This window comes from Furipterus horrens, unplaced genomic scaffold (genome assembly GCF_987537825.1).
Source record: "Furipterus horrens unplaced genomic scaffold, mFurHor1.1.pri manual_scaffold_2, whole genome shotgun sequence".
Classification (NCBI taxonomy): Eukaryota; Metazoa; Chordata; class Mammalia; order Chiroptera; family Furipteridae; genus Furipterus; species Furipterus horrens.
The window spans coordinates 213,923,765-213,943,008 of record NW_028327172.1 but is presented as its reverse complement, the minus strand read 5'-3'; the positions used below and the strand labels follow the sequence as shown (position 1 = coordinate 213,943,008).

At 48.6% G+C, this 19,244-nt stretch overlaps 1 protein-coding gene and 1 long non-coding RNA gene across 2 annotated transcripts in view; both read right to left on the bottom strand.

The window, feature by feature from the left end:
• Positions 1 to 1,556: 1,556 nt before the first annotated feature.
• LOC150020356 (uncharacterized) lies at positions 1,557 to 2,394 on the bottom strand. Its single transcript, XR_016509354.1, has 2 exons — positions 2,302 to 2,394; positions 1,557 to 1,710 (listed from the first exon to the last, which is right to left on the bottom strand). It is a non-coding gene; the product is annotated as an uncharacterized LOC150020356 (long non-coding RNA).
• A 14,190-nt stretch (positions 2,395 to 16,584) lies between these two features.
• CLNK (cytokine dependent hematopoietic cell linker) overlaps positions 16,585 to 19,244 on the bottom strand; it is an 83,442-nt gene continuing 80,782 nt past the window's right edge. The window contains exon 16 of the mRNA XM_090267400.1: positions 16,585 to 17,711. Coding sequence (XP_090123526.1) covers positions 17,565 to 17,711 — 147 coding nt within the window. The 3' untranslated portion in view covers positions 16,585 to 17,564. The remainder of the gene's footprint in view (positions 17,712 to 19,244) is intronic.

Genomic DNA, 19,244 nt, shown 5'->3' with positions numbered 1-19,244 from the left:
TGAGCCCCCCAAATGCTTCTTAAGCAGTATGTTGGGTAAACTCACACAGGGAGCTTAAAATGAGGGGGGGCAGGGAGGCTTCCTAGGACTCGGAGGACCCAATTAATCAGATTGCCCTTTGCCTGGGGTGGGCTCAGACATGGGGTTTAAAATTCTTCCAAGGTGACTCTGCTGCCTCCCACCCCACCCCGCCCCGCCCCGCCCCGACAATGTCTGGATTGGATGGTGTCCAGCCACTTTCAACTCCAGGGATAGATCCTGGCAATTGCAGTTGGCTGAGTTTGTATATGTGAACACAAAAATGCCGTCCCGGCCAGGCAGCTAGGGCCCTGAGACTGGGAAAACCTCACTGGCCAGGAGCCTGTCTGTCACAGTCAACAGTACAGCCCTTGGCCACAGAAGACACATCATTCTACTGGTGGGATGAATGAATGAGAGTCAATGAAGGAAAGGTCGGCCTTGCCCGCCACATTAATAAAAATGTAAATGTTCTTTGTTCTTCCTCTTGCACGAAAAACTTGCCTAGATCCCCTTACTTAGAAGCAAATAGACTTGTTTTTATTTAATTGCTATTACTGGGTTTAGAAAAAAAAAATCTACATTGGTTTAACATAACACATCAGGGAGGAGGCCCAGTAAATAAAATGCCCTCCTCCTTTGTCCTCAAAATGCACTTGCAATGAGTGACATCAGCATAACAAAACTGGATACTTACAAAAGTGGTACTTTTCGGGGCCATGTTTAGATTCAAGAGAAAAATTTTTTAAAAAATGCATCCTAGATTAAAGATAACATCCATCGATATCACGCAATTTAAAAAGGCGAACATTTCTATCTGCATTCTCCTTAAAGACACAATATGATGCTGGTTTGTAAACCATCTGCTGGGCTTCGAGGCCCCTCGGCCAACACCTCCTGTCGTGTGCGCACACATCACAGGCTGGGGTGGCCTTGGCGGGTGCGACAAAGAGGGGCACACTCCCGGCCTCTCTGCTCTTCTGTAGGAAAGTCCTTCGACCTTCCGGAGACCAAGTTCTCTCTTATTCTAGGCGACTCGAATTCTAAACTTAGGGGACAATGTTTAAGGGTTCTAACCCAACATTGCAGTTTGGCTACGGAGACTTTTACTTTCCAACAGGACAAAGCGCTCAGCATTCCGCACTCCATTTTACAACGGTAGGTTGATCAATTGCTCACTACCCCACTTTTTTAAGTAGCGGGTATTTTAACGGGGACACGTGAAATACTCAAGACACTTGAGTAACTTAAACGCTTTCTTCCCTTCTCTCCTTCGGCCTTTCCCTTTCGGGTGAGAAGCGTCCATTCCTTCGCCTCCTGCGTCGTTTCCCTGGCCCGAGCCCGCGCCCCGAGGCGAAGGCCACCCGCTGGAAGGGCAGGCCGGACGGGGGAGGTCCCACAGTGACATCAGCATCTGGAGGCAGGCGGCCCTTCGCCCTCCATCCTCCCTTCCCCCTCCGCAGCGGGAGACGCGCAGGTCCTCCAAGGACGGGCCCGGCCCGGACACGCCCCGATCGCCCAAGGAAAGACAATGCCAGTCCGGTTTTCAAGTTTATTGTTGGCACACGACACCGATGGCCCCGCTATCCGAAGCCCGGGCCGCACCGGCCAGCGCGGTGCAAAGCGCTTACATCGTGGTCTCTGGGGACGCTCGGCCCCCCTCGAGGGTCCGCGGGGGGTCGCTTCTAACTACTGGAAATCAAAACACGTCAGCGCTTACCTCCGAGGCTTTAAAAATGGCCTCCTGACGACACTTCCTGCTCCACCGACCGGTAGAAATTTTCCCAGGAGGTGCATCGTTTAAAACACAGGGGGCGGCCCCGGAGGCCGCCTCGGAGGCTCCGCACCGGCCGCCGGCCGCAGCCCGGATCCCGCAGCCGCCCGGGGTCGCGACCCAGCGCGTTGGGGAGAGCCTGCGCGTCCCGGGGGCGCACGGACGGGCAGGCAGGGGGCGCCCGACCCGCACCCCAGCGCCCCCCCGGCCCCGCGGGGTCTGCGCTCTCCCCGCCCCGTCCGTCCTTCCGTCAGTTTGCGCCCCCAGACCCCCTCCCCTGCGCCCAGGCCCCCCGCCAGCCGCCCCGCCCCAGCACCGAGCCGGCAGCCGGCTCGCCCCGGGGACCACCTGGCCGGGAGGCCGCAGGGACCGGGTGGGCACGCGGGACCCGGCCTCTGCACAGTCCCGCCCCCACTCGGCGCGGCCCCCGCGGCCCCGCTCCGCACCCGGCGCCCGCCTGCCCCGCGCGTCGGACCCCGGAGCCCCGGCCCCCCTGCCCGGCCACTCACCGGCCGTCCGGGTCTGGGGAGGGGCGCCCACGAGCAGGCCCCAGGCCTCCGCCGCCGCCGCCGCGCCCCGCAGCCGCGGCAGGTCCGCTCGGCTGTAGATCCCTACTCGGGGGCGGAGCCCGGCCGCGCGGCGCGTGCGCAGTGCGGCGGGTGCGCGGCCGGCCCAGCGCCGCCGGCGGGCCCCGAGGCTGCGCGGCTCTGCACCTGGTTCCCGCGCGGCGCCCGGGCGAGGACCCAGCGCAGCCCGGTTCCCCGGCTGCGAGCGCGATCGGGCGCGTCCGCGCTCCGCCTGGGTGCCCACAAGCGCCAAGAGTCTCCCGGCGAACGCAGAGCTAATTCTGCGCCCACTGTCAGCCCAGCGACCGTCCGTGGCACCTGCTCTGTGCCATGCTGGGTCCAAGCGAAGGGTGCGTCTGTGCCCTGCCCGCATGGAGCCTGGAGTCCGGCAGCTGGTGGGCAAGGGCGAGCGAAAAGAAGTCAGGCCTTCATCCTCCCGATTCTTCCTCTCCTTAGAGCAGCAGTGATTGAGACGGTCTAGAAGGCTCAGGTTCGAATCCCAGCTCCTTCATATCCTGGTTCCGGAGCCTTGGGCGAAGAAGGCCTCTGACCTCTGAGTCTCCAACCCGAAGTCTCACCAGTTACGCAGGTGGTTGTGAGGGTCAGACAAGACAACGGTTGTGGGAAAGTCGGAAACGCTAGCTTATTTTGTTTTGTTTTGTTTCTCCCTGCTTCTTGGACTCCAGCATCATTTCCGGGACCCTTCCTCCACCCCCCCACCCCGCATGCGCTCACTTCTGTCTTTCCCGAAGGAAAATGTAATTAGAATAGACCCCTCCCAGAGAAAAGAATGGGACCATATTGCTAGAGTCCCCACAATCAGTGACACAGAATGCGTCTCCCTACAAAATAAAATTGCTGCCTAGTCAGGGCTGACTGTAGCAGGTAAGCAGCGTCACCTGGGAAGCACGATTTCTCCAGGAGTAAGAGCCCAAAGTTTGTCTCAAAGCTCCGGTAGGAGCAAGGCTGACTCCCGACACCTTGATGGAGGCCAGAGGTCAGGGTGCATGGACACTGGTCCAGAACCAGGGAGGAGACGCAGGACTGGGGCGATTCTCCAACACGGAGAAATGGAATTCAGGACGCAATGTCGACCACAGTATAAAATGTCAGGAGCAGGATAAAAACACCCCGGATTGAAATAGCAAGCGCTGGGCGGAGAGAATGCCAACCAGGAGATGGATCACCACCAACAGGAGGTTCTTCCCCTCCTCCGTGCTGCAAAAATCGACCTCATCGCCGCGAAGGGGGCCTCCTGGTTCTGTCTCCCGGGGCTCGGGTCAGCTGGCGGATATCTTCTCAGAAACACAAAGAGTTCATATCACAGAGAATAGGGCAGAGTTCAAAGTCTCGCTCCAGAGTGGGATGGACTTGGGAAGACACTGAGAATCTAAACTGGCCCCTGCCTGGCAATTTCTAGTGGCAAAATGAGCCAAATCAGGAAAAACTGGTTTGCAGAATCCCAAGTCTGAGTATCAGCTTTATTTCCCCCGTAAAATGTTGCCTTTGTCACTGCTGCACACGCATCACAGACAGACAGCTCTGCCCTCTTGGGTCAAGTAGAACTGATGAGAGTCCCTCTGGGTTTTCTGGAAGTTTCTCTGCAGTTAGAACTGGTTATAAATCCCAGCTGGGCGAGAAGCTGTGAGCCTGCTCCCTAACCTACCTGAACCTCATTTCTCATGTGAAATTTGCTAAATAATAGGACCAATATCACAAATGAGTCCTCCACATTAAACAAGGGAAAGCAGGTCAGGGCTCAGCACAGTCCCTGGCAGATAAGAAGTGCCCAATAGCTGTTATTCTCTTGGATTTTCTAGGAGCCCAAACTTAGTGACATAAAGCGTTTCATGAAGGGTCAGGAAATGGGGTGTTTACAGCCTGCAAAAGGGCCACAACACTGGGAACCCTTCAAGTTGAAGTGTTCTTGAAGGTCTTGATGCAGGAGGGTTCACCCAGAAATGTGATTTCTGGACATTGAGCCAGTGCACCTTTCCTAACTTAGGACAGTCCTTCTTGTCTCCCCATCTTCAAGCTTAGTTTGGCTAAATCTTTTTTTAGCATCCTATGGAGTACCTCTGTTCCAAGTTGAATTATGTCCCCCCTCAAAAGATATGTTAAGAGTCCTAAGTCCTCAGTGAATGGGGATGCAAATTCACACCTGTGACTGTGCACTTATTTGGAAATAGGGACTTTGCAGACATAGTTTAGATGAGATCATTAGGTAGGGTCCTAATCTCATTGGCATCCTTAAAGAAGAAACAGATTTAAGGAGAATGCCCTGTGGAGACACAGAGACTCGGGGAGAAAGGGGCCACGTGAAGACAAAGGTCAAGACTGGAGTGCTGCTGCCACAAGCCAGGAGTGCCTGGGGCGATCAGAAGCTGGAAAAGTCAAGCAAGGATACTCCCCTGTAGGTTCTGTAGGGAGCAAGGACCTGCTGCACCTTGCTTTTAGATCTCTAGCCTCTAGACTGTAAAATAATAAATTTGTTTCTTATAGCAGTCCTAAGAAACTGATACAGGCTCCTAGGAGAAAGAGGAAAGACACATGAACAAAAACCAATCATTGAGTGTAAGGGCTGGGAGCTGATGTTCATTCAGTTATTCATTCAACAAACATTTGAGTGCTTATTTTCTTGCAGGTGCGGAGGACAGGATAAAGAACAAGGTAAGGCTGTGCCTTCTTTGAGCATTCATCTTGTTGGGGGTTGTGGAGCTTGGACAATTAATATATAGTTAGGGAGAGCTAGAGGCAGGGGAGAAAATAAAGCTAGGTAGTGTGTTGTGGACGGCAGTGCAAAGCAAGAGAAAGGATGCCCTGAAAGACTCAGTGAAGGAGCCTTTGAAGATGAGCTCTAAATCATGAGTAGGAACCAGAAGAGGACGACGGAAAGGAGCTTTACAGAAAGGGGAGAGTGAGCGAAGGCCCTGTGACGGGCACAGTTGGGCACGTCTGAGGAAGAGAAGGAAGGGCGGTTTTGGATTATCCTGGCCACTTATAAACTGTGTGATCTCAGCGAGGCATTTACCCGGGTTCTGCCAGTGAGGACCCCGCTCTGGGTGCCGTGGGAAAGGGCCAGGTCCCTAACAGCCAGGTCAGGAACTGCGTGCTAGCGTCAGGGAGGCAAAGGCATGTAAATCTCAGGCACTTCGAGACAAGGCATAAATAAGCAGGACACCCAAGGAGGTGCCTTTTTCTGTTACCGTTCAAACCAGTTCAGAAATTGCCAGTAATCTTTTTTACTTGAGTTTGCTCATCTGTGAAAGAGGAATGAACGCCTCTGCCCACGGTCCCCAGGCTCCCACAGGGCAGCCCTGACACTGAAATGCCGTCCTCCCCGTGCTGGGGCGCAGGGAGTGGCGGCTGCAGAGCGCAGCCCCGGGTCCATCACTAACCTGTACCGGCTGTGTGACCTGGGGCAAGTTACTGCCCGTCTCTGAGACGCGTTCCTCAAGGGGCGGAAGCTTCCCTGGAGGCGGCGCGGAGGAGGAGGGCGCCAGAGGCGAGGCTCCGCTCCCAGCCGCCCCGCACCCTTCCCCGGCGCTCCCGGCGGCTCACGCCCTGCCCCAGCGCCCTAGGGCCGCGGGCAGGGCGCCCTGGGGAGCGCGCTGGGCATGCGCAGCCAGTAGAGCCCCGGGAGGCCGCCGGGACGCGGGCCGGCAGCGCGCTGCAGTACCGCCGGCGGCCTGCGGTGTCGCTGCGCAGCTACCCCCCAGGCTCGCTCGTAGAGCTCTACCAGGCGTTGGCCGGCGCGCCCGCTGCCAGCCCTGCGCTCGCCGGGGTGTCCGGGCTGCAGCCTGCGCTCCCCTAACCGGGGCCCGCCGCCCTCGCTCCGGTGAGAATCTCGATGGGCCGCTTTGCTTTTGTTTCGCTGGTGCTGCCGACAGGAGCCGGAGCGGTGGGGGCTGGGCTTGCAGTGCTGTCGAGATGAACAAGGACGCAGGGCCGCGCTGGGCGCCGCTCTCAGCCTCGCCTTGCGCAATCCTGACCGCGGTTTGCAGCGCTTGCATTTAATCAAGCGCAGTGGTCGCCCTGGAGGATCGCACAATGCCGGACGCAGGACGGGCCCGGCTGGCTTCCCGGTTCAAGCGGGTCCAAGCCGTCAGCGTCCCTGGCTTAGACCGGCCTTAGGCAAAACGTGGTGGGGACAGAAACCGGTCCCCGCATCGGTTCCCCAGGGAGGGAACGGGTACAGAAGGGGAGGTGAGCGTTTAGAAACGTTCATAGCAATTGGATACAGCTGCGGGGTTCGCAGAACAAGTAGAGGAATATGGGTTGGGTGTACTAACATTTTGGGGGGTCCCTCCTGGCTCAGGCAGTGTCCTTGCCCCCAGAAGTAGCCGCATGTAGGTTGGGAAGGGACAGGGGATGGGGGAAGACCAGGTCCTCCGACGTAGAATTCCTTCTGCCCCCCGCTGACCAGACGTCTCCTGTCGGAAGATCCTTCATAGATCACCCGCCAGCGCTTACCATCAGTTTAAGGTCTAAGTGCCCGCCGAGTTTTCTAGTTGCTTCCTCAAATGTTTCTACCTTTCCTTCTTAGTAATTACCCTTCTCCAGTTTCTTGCTGCTCAGAAAAAGACTGAACTTTCAAGTCTTGCCTGTAGCTAGGTGTGATTATATCGCTGAGTTCTAGTCCACGGGAAGTAAGTAGGACTAGAGTATACATAACATCCAAACTGTTGTTAAAGGAAGGGACACGCAGCTTTTCGCCACTTTCCTCATTCTGGTGGTACGAATAAAAAGATGAGGCGGCCGTGGCTGGAGCGTGAGCAGCCACACGGGCCATGGAGTGAGTATAACTGGCTGAGGTGGTGGAGCAACAAGGTAGAAACAGCCTGAGTTCCTAATAATCATAACTGACACCCACTGCTTACCCTGTGACTTAATTTACTTAAGAGAGAAATAAGCTTCTATTCTGGATTTCCTGTCACTCACAGCAAAAATCGAACTGACCCAGTGTCGTTTGGGAAAGTGAAGGGTGGGAATGGGCAAAGCATTAGCCAACATGATATGAAAAATTAAGAGTTTATGTTGAATGATTTATGAACTCATGTAATTCAGCAGAAGCAAAATCTGAGAAGTGTACAGAAGAAATGGAAGTATTCTTCCTCTTCCCGTCCTGCCCCCTGCAAAAGTCTACAGATATAAAGCCAGGGCCATTGCATCTCCCATTACGCGAATGGGAGGCTCTCCCCATTTTTATTAGCCTCTCAGAGTAAAGGGTCATGTATCTTCTTGCTCTAAGTGCATATCATGGTTCGTGATGCTCAGATGAGCACGTTGGGAATCAGGCACTCACCCGCCTGGCACGTCATTCACTCAGCTGACAACACCCCCAGCAGGACGGGAGCAGCATGAAGTTTTGAACCACTTCTTCATAACCATGTATTATTGAATGAATATCCACAACGAGTAATAGACAAACTGAGAAGGCAAAAGGAATGCTGAGGTTAAAATGCAGGAAAGTGGGAGTTAAGATTTCTAATTTTTTCAGCATTGTTAAGCCTCATGATGAGATTTCCTAATGACCCGAGTTCACGTATATATGATCCAGATTTGTAGATACTATATTAAACTTTTTATTGTTATTATTCCCTACGCAATACAGTATATCAACTGTTTACAAAACATTTACACTGTATCAGGTATAATAAGGAATCTGGAGATGATTTCAAGTATGCGGGGGGTATGCAAGGTTGTATATGTGAACACTGTGCCGTTGTTTATCGGGGACTTGAGTGTCCACAGATGTTGGTGTCTGCGGGGGTCCTGGATACCGAGGAATGACTGCATCTTTAAACTTTTGCAACCCCTCTATTCAATGGGATGTTCTAAAAAGTTCCCTTCCCCTCTCCCAACTCTCAAACCTCCTCCCTGACATGCTTGGGCCTCCAGTTCTCACCTGTGTGGGTGTCTACCTGTGCCCACCAGACTTGCTGCTCTTCCTTCCTCTTGTCCGCGTTAAAAGCCCTGCCTGCTGGAATCCCTTGGGTTTGTTTGCTGCTTACTTGTTTATTGATTTGCCTTTTACTTTTTCCTTTTTTTCCCAGAGACTATCTCAAATAACCAAGAACAAGTGTTAGAGGTAAGTTGTTGGAAGCCTTGAACATCGTTTAAAAATATCTTTTTCATCCCTTACATGGATGGGCTAGTCAAGGTCGAAAACAATATTTTCTCAAACCTTTGGATTCAGAGTTCTAGTGTTTCCTTGGCTTCAGTGTGGGTGAAAATGCTGGTACAATACCTGCTTCTCTTGGTTTTATAGTGACGTGGCCCCACCCCGCCAGTTCTCGGTGTCCTTTAGGTTTTCTCTTTATTGCTTGTGGTGATGTATCTCTCTCTCTATTGATCTGTTTACCTTTTTGTCTCTCTCTCTCTCTCTCTATCGACTATCATTCCATGCAGTTAATAGCCTTTCAACCATTGTCCTTCAATTCTGGATTTTTTGATAATTGTTTTCATTATAGTATCTGTTTCTATCATCATCATCATCATCATTATCTTATTATTCTTATTATTATTTAGAAAATGAAACTTCTTGACTTATCTTCTTTGCCTTTCAATCTCTTCTCTCATTTTCTACCTTTTTTTCTGTTCTATTTACTTTCTGGAAGATTTCCTTGATTTCATGTTCCAAGAGATGTACCATTTTTTCTATAGAATTTTAGGAATGTAATGTATTCTCTAATCCCTCTGGGGGTTATACTACATAGAATTTTTAAGGAGGTTTTTTTCTTTTCTTGGGGACCATTTTATTCTCTTGCTCTCAGTGGGGGGGGGTTGTTTCCTCAAATGCCTGGCGACCTCTGTTTGTCCTCCATTTATTATAATGAGGTAATAAAAATCCAACATGAAGATTAGGGCCTGAGGACTTTGGGTTGGTTGTGTAGGAGCCTGATTCATGCCGGGAGACTGCTCACAGCCGGAATGGGGATTTCTTTCATCTTGGGGTGTCCTGCCTCCCTTTGGATTATGGGGTATTTAAAAATATTGTCAGAGTACTCAGCAAACATCTCCCTACTCTTCACCCAGCTGTAGAGAATTCTGATGTCTTAGTCTCCTCCTCGAAAACAAGACGTAAACAAGGCAGGTTCCCGCTCTGCCCTTCCCCTGGGCGCTCGCTCTCCCATCTGCCCTGGAGAGGAAGACATCTTTTAAAAAGAGAGGATGAAATGGGGCACTTGGGTTGTGTATATATCTTAAAAGGAACCCAAGATGTGAAGACTGTTGATTGCTTGCAAACACAGTGACAAATTGCACAGAGCTGCTGACTTAGAAGATTGTGTTTTATAGATAACATCATTTGAGAGGGATGCGTTACGCGGCTCGGTACCCCCAAATGATACACAGTTGGTTCTTTTTTACAGCCAATTAAGATGGTTTCCTTTTCCCAGGCTGCTCCAAAGACTCGTGGTGATTGTAGGGCCCACTGTTACTAACAATTTACAGAACCCTGGCTTGCCCTCCCCTCACTCCCCAGCTGGCACTGGGTGTCACGTGCTTCTGAACATTTTGCCGCCAGTTGGGCGAAAAACAGTTGACTCACTGCTGCTTTAATTGGCAGTCTCCTGACAATTGGGGACTTGAGCTATTTTTCATGTGTCTGGAGCATCAGGATATCCCCTTGGATAAAATGGCTATTTTTAGCCTTTGACTAATTTTCAATTGGACTATTTGTCCTTATTAACTTATGGGAGTTAGTGATGTGGTGTATATAGGAATCACTTCTCTGACATACGCGCTTCAAGGGTATTTTGCTGTGTATTCTTTTTCTGATTTTGCTTAGTCTTTTTCTGTATTTAAAGTGTTTACATAGCCAAATGTTGCTTCTTTTCCATGTTTTTGTTTTGTGTCCTGAGTTGCTTAAGAAGCATCCCCAATACACACAACACTGCCACCAAAATATTTTCATAGATTTTCTTCTATGTAACTATTGTTACATATTTTTATCTTTAAATATTTAATAGCCATGGGATTTTTATTTTTTAATGCAGGTATATTTTTTTCCCCTCCTCATTTGACAGGCAATTGTGTTTCCAGAAAAACTTATTTAAATAAACCACCTTTTGGCCCCTGACTTGTAATGCCACCTTGATCACATCTTCACTTTCCTATTTGTGAATTTCCAGTATGTTTCAGTGGCTTTTTGTTTAAAAAAACCTGATAAGCAAGATTGCCTCCTCACTTCCTCCCACTTCTTCTTTTTTCCTGTCAGAGGGTCATTGCTTCTAGGCTCCCTAAATGAACAGAGCTTGGAACTGGATGTGCGCATACTAACATGCGTCTACACATACATACCTGTGACGATTTCTGTGTTTAACTATCTATATCACCATTAAGTGACACATGAATTCATACTGATGTCTATAAACCTAATGCAGGGTTATGGCTCACTGTGGCCTGATTCTTTTGCTTATGAGGAACTTCCCACTCTGGTGGCTCACACACCCACCATCCCTGATCTTATTCATTCAGTCCCGGGATATGACATATACATGTACCTGTGTGAGGAGTAACTTTACTGACTGGAGTATAATGTTACTATACGCAGACAGTTCTTTTTCTCCGGAGTCTTTCAGTCTATTCAGCTCCAGAGTTACTCAGGTCGGGTGTCTTTTCTCCCCACTGACTTGCTAATAATTTATTAAGAATTTTTGGATATATGCCTACGGCACATAATCTAGAATTTTCTTTCTTTGTATTGTCTGTGTCAGGTTTATGTACTTATTTGTGCATTTATTGATGATTGGGTTTATGCTAGCCTTATAAAGAGTTCAGAAACGTTCCTTCTTTCTTGGTTTTCTTAAGTTTGTAATTTTGGCATTATAACCTTAAAATATTTTATAGGATCCATCATGATCTAGAGCTTTTTGTTTGTGTGGGAAAGTTTCTAATTTCTTTTAAAAATGAAGTGCTGTCAAAAGACAAATATCATATGATCTCACCCAATACAGGAACCTAATGAACAAAACAAACAAACAAGCAAAATAGAACCAGAGGCGTGGAAACAAGGGACAGAATGATGGTGACCAGAGGGGAGGGGAGAAGGGGGGGAAGAAGGGAAGGGTCTAGTCAAGGAACTAGGATAAATGACCCTGGGCATGGACAACAGGGTGGGGACTGACTGTGGGAGAGGGGATAGAGTGGGCAGGACAGGGGAGAGCAAAGGGGGGAAAATGGGACAACTGTAATAGGACAACAATAAAAAAAATGGAAAAAAAGTGCTGTTCAGATTTTCTGCTTCTTCTGCCATTGGTGTTGTATGTATGGAATTATATTTTTCAACCTGACTAGAATAAGGGTACTTATGTTATTGCTTTAATAGTCCTTCAATATGTAGGGTCTGTTGTGTGTTCCCTTTCATCCCTTCTTAGTAATTTGTTTTCTTTTGCTTATGTGTTGGGCTGTTTTAGTTAGCCGTTTATCAATTTTAATCATTCGAAGAACCAACTTTTGGCTTTGTTGGTTTTTTTTCTTTTCTTTCTTTTCTCTCTCTCTCTCTCTCTCTCTCTCTCTCTCTCCCTCCCTCCCTCCCCCACTTCCTTTCTTTCCTTGATTTCTGCTCTTATCCTTAATTTTTTCTTTCTACTTACTTTGGACTTAATTTATGCTTTATGGCTTAATATGGAAACTTAGGTTCTTGATTATGGAAGCATCTTTTCTAATATAAGTATTTAAGACTTTTAAGTTATAAATGCTTATATTAAATCATATTTAAAGCATAGCTGTATCCCTCACATTTTGGTATGTTGTATTCCATTATCATTTATTTTGAGATATTTTTAGACTTTTGTTTTTTCTTTTTATCATGAGTAATTTAAAAATGTGTTGCTTAATTTCCAAATACATGGAGATTTTTTTCTAGACATCATAGTGTTATTTATTTTGCTCAGAGAATATAATGAATATATTTTCTAGTCCTTTAAAATTTATCAAGACTTATTTTAGGTCCCCCAAAGTGGTCCTTCTTGGTGAATGTTCTATCTGGACTAGGAAGAACATGTGTATTCTCTATTTGTGTGAACTAGTCTGCAAAGAACTTAGTTCTTGTTAGTTGATGCTACAGTCTCCTATAGTTTTATAACTTTTGCTTGCTTACTTTGTTATTTCTGAGAGATGTGCATTAAAATTCCCAACTATCATTGTGGTTTTGTCTGGTTTTCCTGTTAGCCCCACCTTCAAATCCTATTAGCCATCGGGGAACTTGGTGAAAACAGGGTTTATGCCAAGTCCTGGCCAGTACGCAGCACGCAGGGAGGGAGAGGAGGACGGAGGCCTGGGGTTTTGCCTTTACTGCGGTCCAGGGTGGAGAGGCTGGGCTTTTTCTGGTTCAATCCTTACTGATGACTTTGAAACCTAGGGTCCGGAGTTGAAGCAGGAGCGGCGAGAAGCAGGGTCACAGAGATGTCCGTCTTCCGGGTCCCCTGGGGCTTTCTAAAAGGGGACCGTCAGGGGTGTGGCCCCTGGCTCTTCCTCCAGTTTGCAGTCGGCAACGTGTGGCTTTGAAATGGATGCCTCGGGAGGCAGAGGCTCACAGTCGGGTATTTCTATCACAATAAAAAGGCGAACGTCAGGCATCTAAACATCCTCACGCCTTTTTGATATGCTCTGACTCCTCCCTTGTGACCGCCCTGATGGGTGGTAAGTGCCACACAGTTGTTTGAACTTGCGTTCCCCCGGCTGTGCTGGTAGACGCCGCGGTCAGGTGACCCCGAGTGTGCGGGCCAGCTGTGCCCCAGCGGGCCTCGAAGGACGCGCCCAGGGTGGCCCAGGGCTCATCTGCCCCTTTGTCCTGCTCACCTGGGGCGCTCGCCCTCCTGGCCTCTCTTGGAGTCTTTGGCTAAAATCTCTCTCTGTGTGGGTCCATTGTCAGGCTCAGTGGGGATGGGGATGAGAGAAGACATACTTTCATCTCCTGCTCTGCTCCCTTAGCTCCCTGTTATCTGTCCTTAAAGATGGCTCCATTCCACTACAGACGCTGTCTGTTGGCACCGCATGTCACTGCCACCGCCCCAGTCCCCAGTCATGAGAGCAAGCAGCCTGTACATCTTAACGTCTTAACAGGGCTAAGATATACCTATATCTATACCTATATCTATACCTATCTATCTATCTATCTGTCTATATACGAACTGAGAGATGGTCATACTTAGATTGTTTCAATGCCTTTTGACTTTGACTTTTGCAAACATTTCCAATTCTGGTGTAATGAATCTATCAACCTTTCCAATTATAAATCATGTTTTAGTTTTAAGAACTCTTTGCCTACCCCAAAGTCATAAAAATCACTACAAGACTCAATTTCACATTTGCTTTTCACTTTTAGCTATTTGATCCATGGGTTTGGGGGTATGATTTGAAGCACGACATAATTGTATGTTTTCTCCCGTATCGTGAGCCCATTTCCCCAGAATCAGTCAATAAATCCCTGTCCTTTCCCCATGGAGGCTGTTTCCATTGGGTTCACGTGTCCAGTTAATACGTGGCCATGGCTGGACTAATGACCGGAATGGCCTACAGCAGTGCCCTCAGGAAGGGGAGTGCTCAAAAACAGCCCCACCACGTGTTTCTATTTCGAAAGCCTGTGCTTTACTCTAAGAATGTTCTTCAGCTCTGGGCTTGCCCATCCGCCCCCTCCCCCTCTCAGCTCTCCTTGACTGTCCCCTGCCCCCCACATCCATTTCCGCCTGTCAGGACAATGGTGGTACCAGGGGAGAATGACCAAGTCCATTATTCTGCACTGCATGCTTTTAATTACCTGCCCTGTATTGCCACGCTCGTAGCCTGCAGGGACAGGGATTAATAAGTCTTTTTCATTTCTGTGCCCCCCAATCTAGCATTTGTTAATCCTCGTGTGTCAAAAATTATTCTAGAAAGTTTGTCATAAATTCATCCTAAATGTGATTTCAAAAGGGCCTGAGGAACAACAGGGCACAAAAAAAACCCAAAATTAAACTATATTTTAAATTCCTGTTTCTAATACTCAATTACAGAGATAGTAGGACATTTAATTACATTTTTGCTTTCATTTAAGTTGGTACAGCTGTAAATCGTGAATGTTAAAAAAAAAGGTAAATGTGCTTAGCTAGAACAAATGTTACTCAGGATGAGAAAAAATAGCTACTCGAATATAATGCTAATCATATATAATCTAGACCATTGTGTAAAAAGTGTGTGTATTTGAACACACACATAGCAATGGGCTATATTTGACAATGGGATAAAATTTGATTTCTCTATAGCCATTAGAGTCGAATGTTTAATTAATACCAGGTATGATGTGGTTACCCCCTCCCCCCCACCACGCATACACTCATATACCCAAGAGGAGGAGTTTCCCATTAAGTAAATTTGAAAATTTTTAAATTTCCTGGTTGAAAACTTTAAAAATCCATTTTAAATAGGCTTCAGCAAAAATATCTAAGAGAGGCCACACTACAAGGACTCAGTGATAAGTGTTAAAATGGAAATAGAACAAAGCAATGGGAAGCTAACTTAGATGACCTTATTTATTGTGTATGTATTTGCTGCCTGTTTCTCTCACTGAACTCAGTGCCATGATTCCAATGTCTACCAGAGTGCCTAGCAACAAGGACATATTCATACACAAACAAGTGCTTATAACAGGGTATTAGGAGAGACGGGGAAGCTATAAACTGATCCAAATAGGAATGATTTCATCATACAGAAGTATTCATGAATGCTTAGGTGTTATAATTAGATAAAGCTACAATTCCACTGCTCTACTGAGGTGACCTGTAAAGACACACTTCTCATCTGAAAATGAAATAATAGTCGAAGAGGGATCCGAACTCTTTGGAATCTGGGCAAGCCAAGTGCAAATCATGGGCCTTTTCATTACAGATCCAATGAGAAGCTAGACACCAAGTGGAACTTCGTGTAGGAAAACCTCGGTCCTTGCCATGACTGAGTCTGGCCAAGGAGGCCAGTTTTCTCATCATAAAATGGGCTAAGAATACCTGCCCTGCCCTCTTTACAGAGAACTGTTGTAATAATGAAGTGTGGTTAAAATTTATGTAGCTTTATCCTTTAGTGATCTATTACTAGCAAAATGCCATTACAGTCAACACTGAGAACCAGAATGTCCCTTTGGCAGACACGGAGATGGGCCACTTGGATGTTCCTTGAAAGAAGAAGTCGCTGATCACCAAGTTTTCTGACAGCCCTCGCTGAGTGCCTTCGGGATGAAGGTCATGTTTGTCCGGGACAGCCCCTGGCCGTGAGTTAGCCTGGGTGCTGTACTCACATAGGGCCATTTCTGCCCCTACAGGACACTCTCCTTCACAGGCAATCTTTGCCCTGGATCTTCCCAGTGGGCTGGCTAAGGCTCCCCCGGACTGCGTCTCAGTCTGAAGCTCTCCTACCCGTCCTCCCTTCTTCCCTCTTCCTTCCCACAGCGTCAGGCCTGCAGCACAGCCTGCAAGCCCTCCCCGCCTTCTCCTGCTCCTCCTCCCCTTTATTGTGCACACAGGCGTTACTTCCAATAAACGTTGGCACTTCTTCTAACTCCTGCCTGGACATCTGAGTTCCAGAAGACCCAGCTCACAGGGTCCCTCCAATCCCAATCATCTAAGCAACCCCTGTCAACATCTTCAGTTTTCTATTTCTTTTTGGAGCTTTTCATATTTATAAACATGGTGGGCATTTTATCTTAAGATGGTCCATGTCTACTTTTTCCTCCTAGCATCCTATCGTGCATTTATGAATAGGAGGTGATAAAACCTTTAAAACACATAAGCCTCATTAAAATGCTAGCCACTACCTGACGCTCATCTGTCTGTAACTAGAACCATGCTTGTGGAGAAGCAGACACGTCTTGAGAACACAGCATGGATGCCACAACCCCGGTGAGTGAGTGAATAAGGGTTCTCAGTAAAGTCTCCCCAGAGCTCTTCAGAGTGAGGAGGAGATTCTTCCCGCCCACGAGCCTGGGGTCTGTCTGCCAGGTCCGTCTCGGTGCTGGCCCGGGTCTGCTGAAGCCCCGCTGAGCGTGACCGGCCACCACGCCGCCTTCATCTCTGATCAGTCTGCTCCTTAGTAGCCAAGCGAGAGAGTCCTGGGCGTTATGTGTATTATTTTCCTTGCTATCTCTTGCCTTTTAATTCTATTTTGGTTTTACTTCTCCATTGAAGCTACAATTACAGACTCATTTGAAGTCATTGTGTCCTAGCCTATTAATTTCAACCAGAACGCTTTTTTTTTTTCCAACTTCACTACCAGTGTTTGTTTATTTATAAACTAAAAGGGTGTCACTGTATTTTCAAATTGTTTCTCTCTCTCTGTAGCATTTCATCGGGAGGAAGCCAGGCAAAAATGGGTAAAGATCTGGGCTCTCCTCTTGTACTGATTAAGATCAATCAACCCCTTGAGCCTCGGTTTCCTCATCTGTTCTGTGAAACAAGAATAAAATGATGTCCTCTTAGCCATGAGCAGGGGGCCTGTGTGCTGTTCCTGCAACATAACACCAACTCGAGGACAGCTCTTGCTTTGAGTGGGAGTCCACAGCTGGAGTTTCTAAAAATAATTATACTTTCATTCAAACGTAAGCTCACTCCCTCACTATGGATCTGCTAAGTCCATTCGTCTTAAATCAGCTGCTGGAGACGGGCCATTTCACAGCAGCGTAAACGCATTTCTGATTCCTGGCTTTCAAGTGACGTCACAAAGTGCTCTTGTTTTCCTAGAACTGAATTTCCAGGACTACAAACAGCACAGAGTTAACACTCCCCAACGCCTTCAGCCTAAGGAATCACGAAGACATTGTGAATTCACAAGTCCAAGCATTTCTGAAATAAAGAAAGGCCACGTGAGGACCCATAAAGAGCGTAGATTTGGGGACCTCACCCCGACGTGCCATATGCCAGCTGCCAACACTTCAGCAGCAGTTCCGTGACCTCTGCCGCTCCTCTGTACGTGCAATGACCGTCTTTATTGCTGTTTCTTTAGAAGATTTTTTTTAAAAAGTTAGGTTTGATTTTTTTTGCCTCTTTTATATATTTCTTCTGTGATTTGAGCTTTCAAAACCACGATCGAGTTTCCAATTTCCATTATAGAATGTTTTTCTCTTCTACGGTGCCAAAAATGTAATTTCTTAAAGCCACAGAAAAGAACTTTTGGAAAGAAGTGAAAAATACGAGAGGCCTTGGGTCCCGGGCCCTGCAGATGAAACGCAGGCGGGCCTACCAGGGCGAGGGGAGCCTGTGGGAGGGGAGGGGCCGAGTCAGGTAGCACTGCTTTCTCAGGGCCCCAGTTCTGTCTCTCCCGTCGATGAGGACGATAGGAAAATACTTGAAGTGCTCAATCATGTCTTCCACCGAATCGAACTTCTGAAACACAGACAAGAGAGTGAGTGGAAATTGCCCTGTCCTTTGTGCCTGTGGGTTAAAGTACAGATGCCAAGTTTTCCTTGGAGAAGAGGTTGATCATTAACACATGGGGGGCACCGTAAAAGTGTGTCAGAAGGTCATTAAAAAAAAAAAAGTGGCAGTCCCGTCCTCTGAAGGATGAGTGGTACGGATGGTATAAGATGCAGAATTAAGGCCCTTGGGGGGACAAAAGGCAAACTGAGGCAACTAAGTGTCTCACACTAGCAGGGCCTAGAATCAGTCACCTAATCAAGCTTCTCTGTTTTCACTGGTTCCCTCTGTAAGCAATTCAAACGAGTTAATTACACAGCAGTCAGCAGCACCCCCGCCCCCCACCTCCGGGAATCTTTGGAATCTGCGGGCCTCCCTTCCCCTTTCCCTCTGCCCTCTTCCCGCTCCCCGTGACAAACCAAAATGTTGATGATGAAGGATTGACCTCCACTCAGTAAATTGGTGGGAAAGGCCCGCAATGAACTCTTTCCTGTACCCCCCTTATTCTAACTTCTTGTGTAATCAGGTGTGCCGCCTGAAGCCAAGCTGTATTGACTCCGTCTTTCCCTTGGACCCTTCAGCTGCGAAGAGAGGGGGGGGTCTGCTGCATGGGCAACAGCAGACCCTCCATATCACCCTGCCCAGGCTCTGTAGCTTCAGCTTCACTGGAGAGGACACTCCAGTGTCATCGCAAGATGTCGATTCAACACGGGAGGAGACAGACACCGTGTCACTCCCGAGTCGGACTGCACAGCCATTCTCGGCGGTGCAGATAGACTCTTAAGAAGCTACACCATCGTCTCTAGAGACGGACGGCTGCCGACGACGACGATGTGTAATCAGAAACACTGATGGCCGCCGGCTGCCCATAGTTCTTAGCCAATTTAGCTTCCTTCCCGGGGCCTCTTGTGACGTAAACAGCAGATCATTGCCCTTGGACGTTTCTAGAGAGGTCCGGATCAGGTCCTGAGGTGACGTGATGGAAGGTAAGATTGTTTCAGGTTCAGAGGAGTCAGCAAGTGCTTTGTTGAAGCTACAGACCTGAAACAGCCTCTGCCTTCTGGGTGATTCCAGGTGAGCAGACCAGGGGGTTAGAGACAGTACAGGTGGGGGAAGAAGTAGGACAGGGGTTGAGGGCACCTGGGCACAGTGTCTGATTTGCTGAAATGGAATATCGGGAGGTGAGTAGGGAGAGCGTGCTCCACCTGCCTCCTGAAGTTGAATGCGACATTGGTCCTCCTCAGCTGCCTTGTGAGGGGCGCAATGGCCTTCCCTGAAGAGTCAAAGAAACTGCAGCTCTCAGAGAAGAGGACGGGCCTGCTCAAGAGGTCACGCAGCTGCAGGGCCAGGATCAGGAATGGAACGTGGTTTTTCTGGACACCCTCAGTTCTTTCCTGATACAACGTTGCCTGTGGCTGTGACCAGGGAGAGAGGACAGAGCCTGGAGGAAGGGTGTCCCAGTTGGGATGATCTGATTCCACTTTAGTTCTGTGTCTCCGCCCC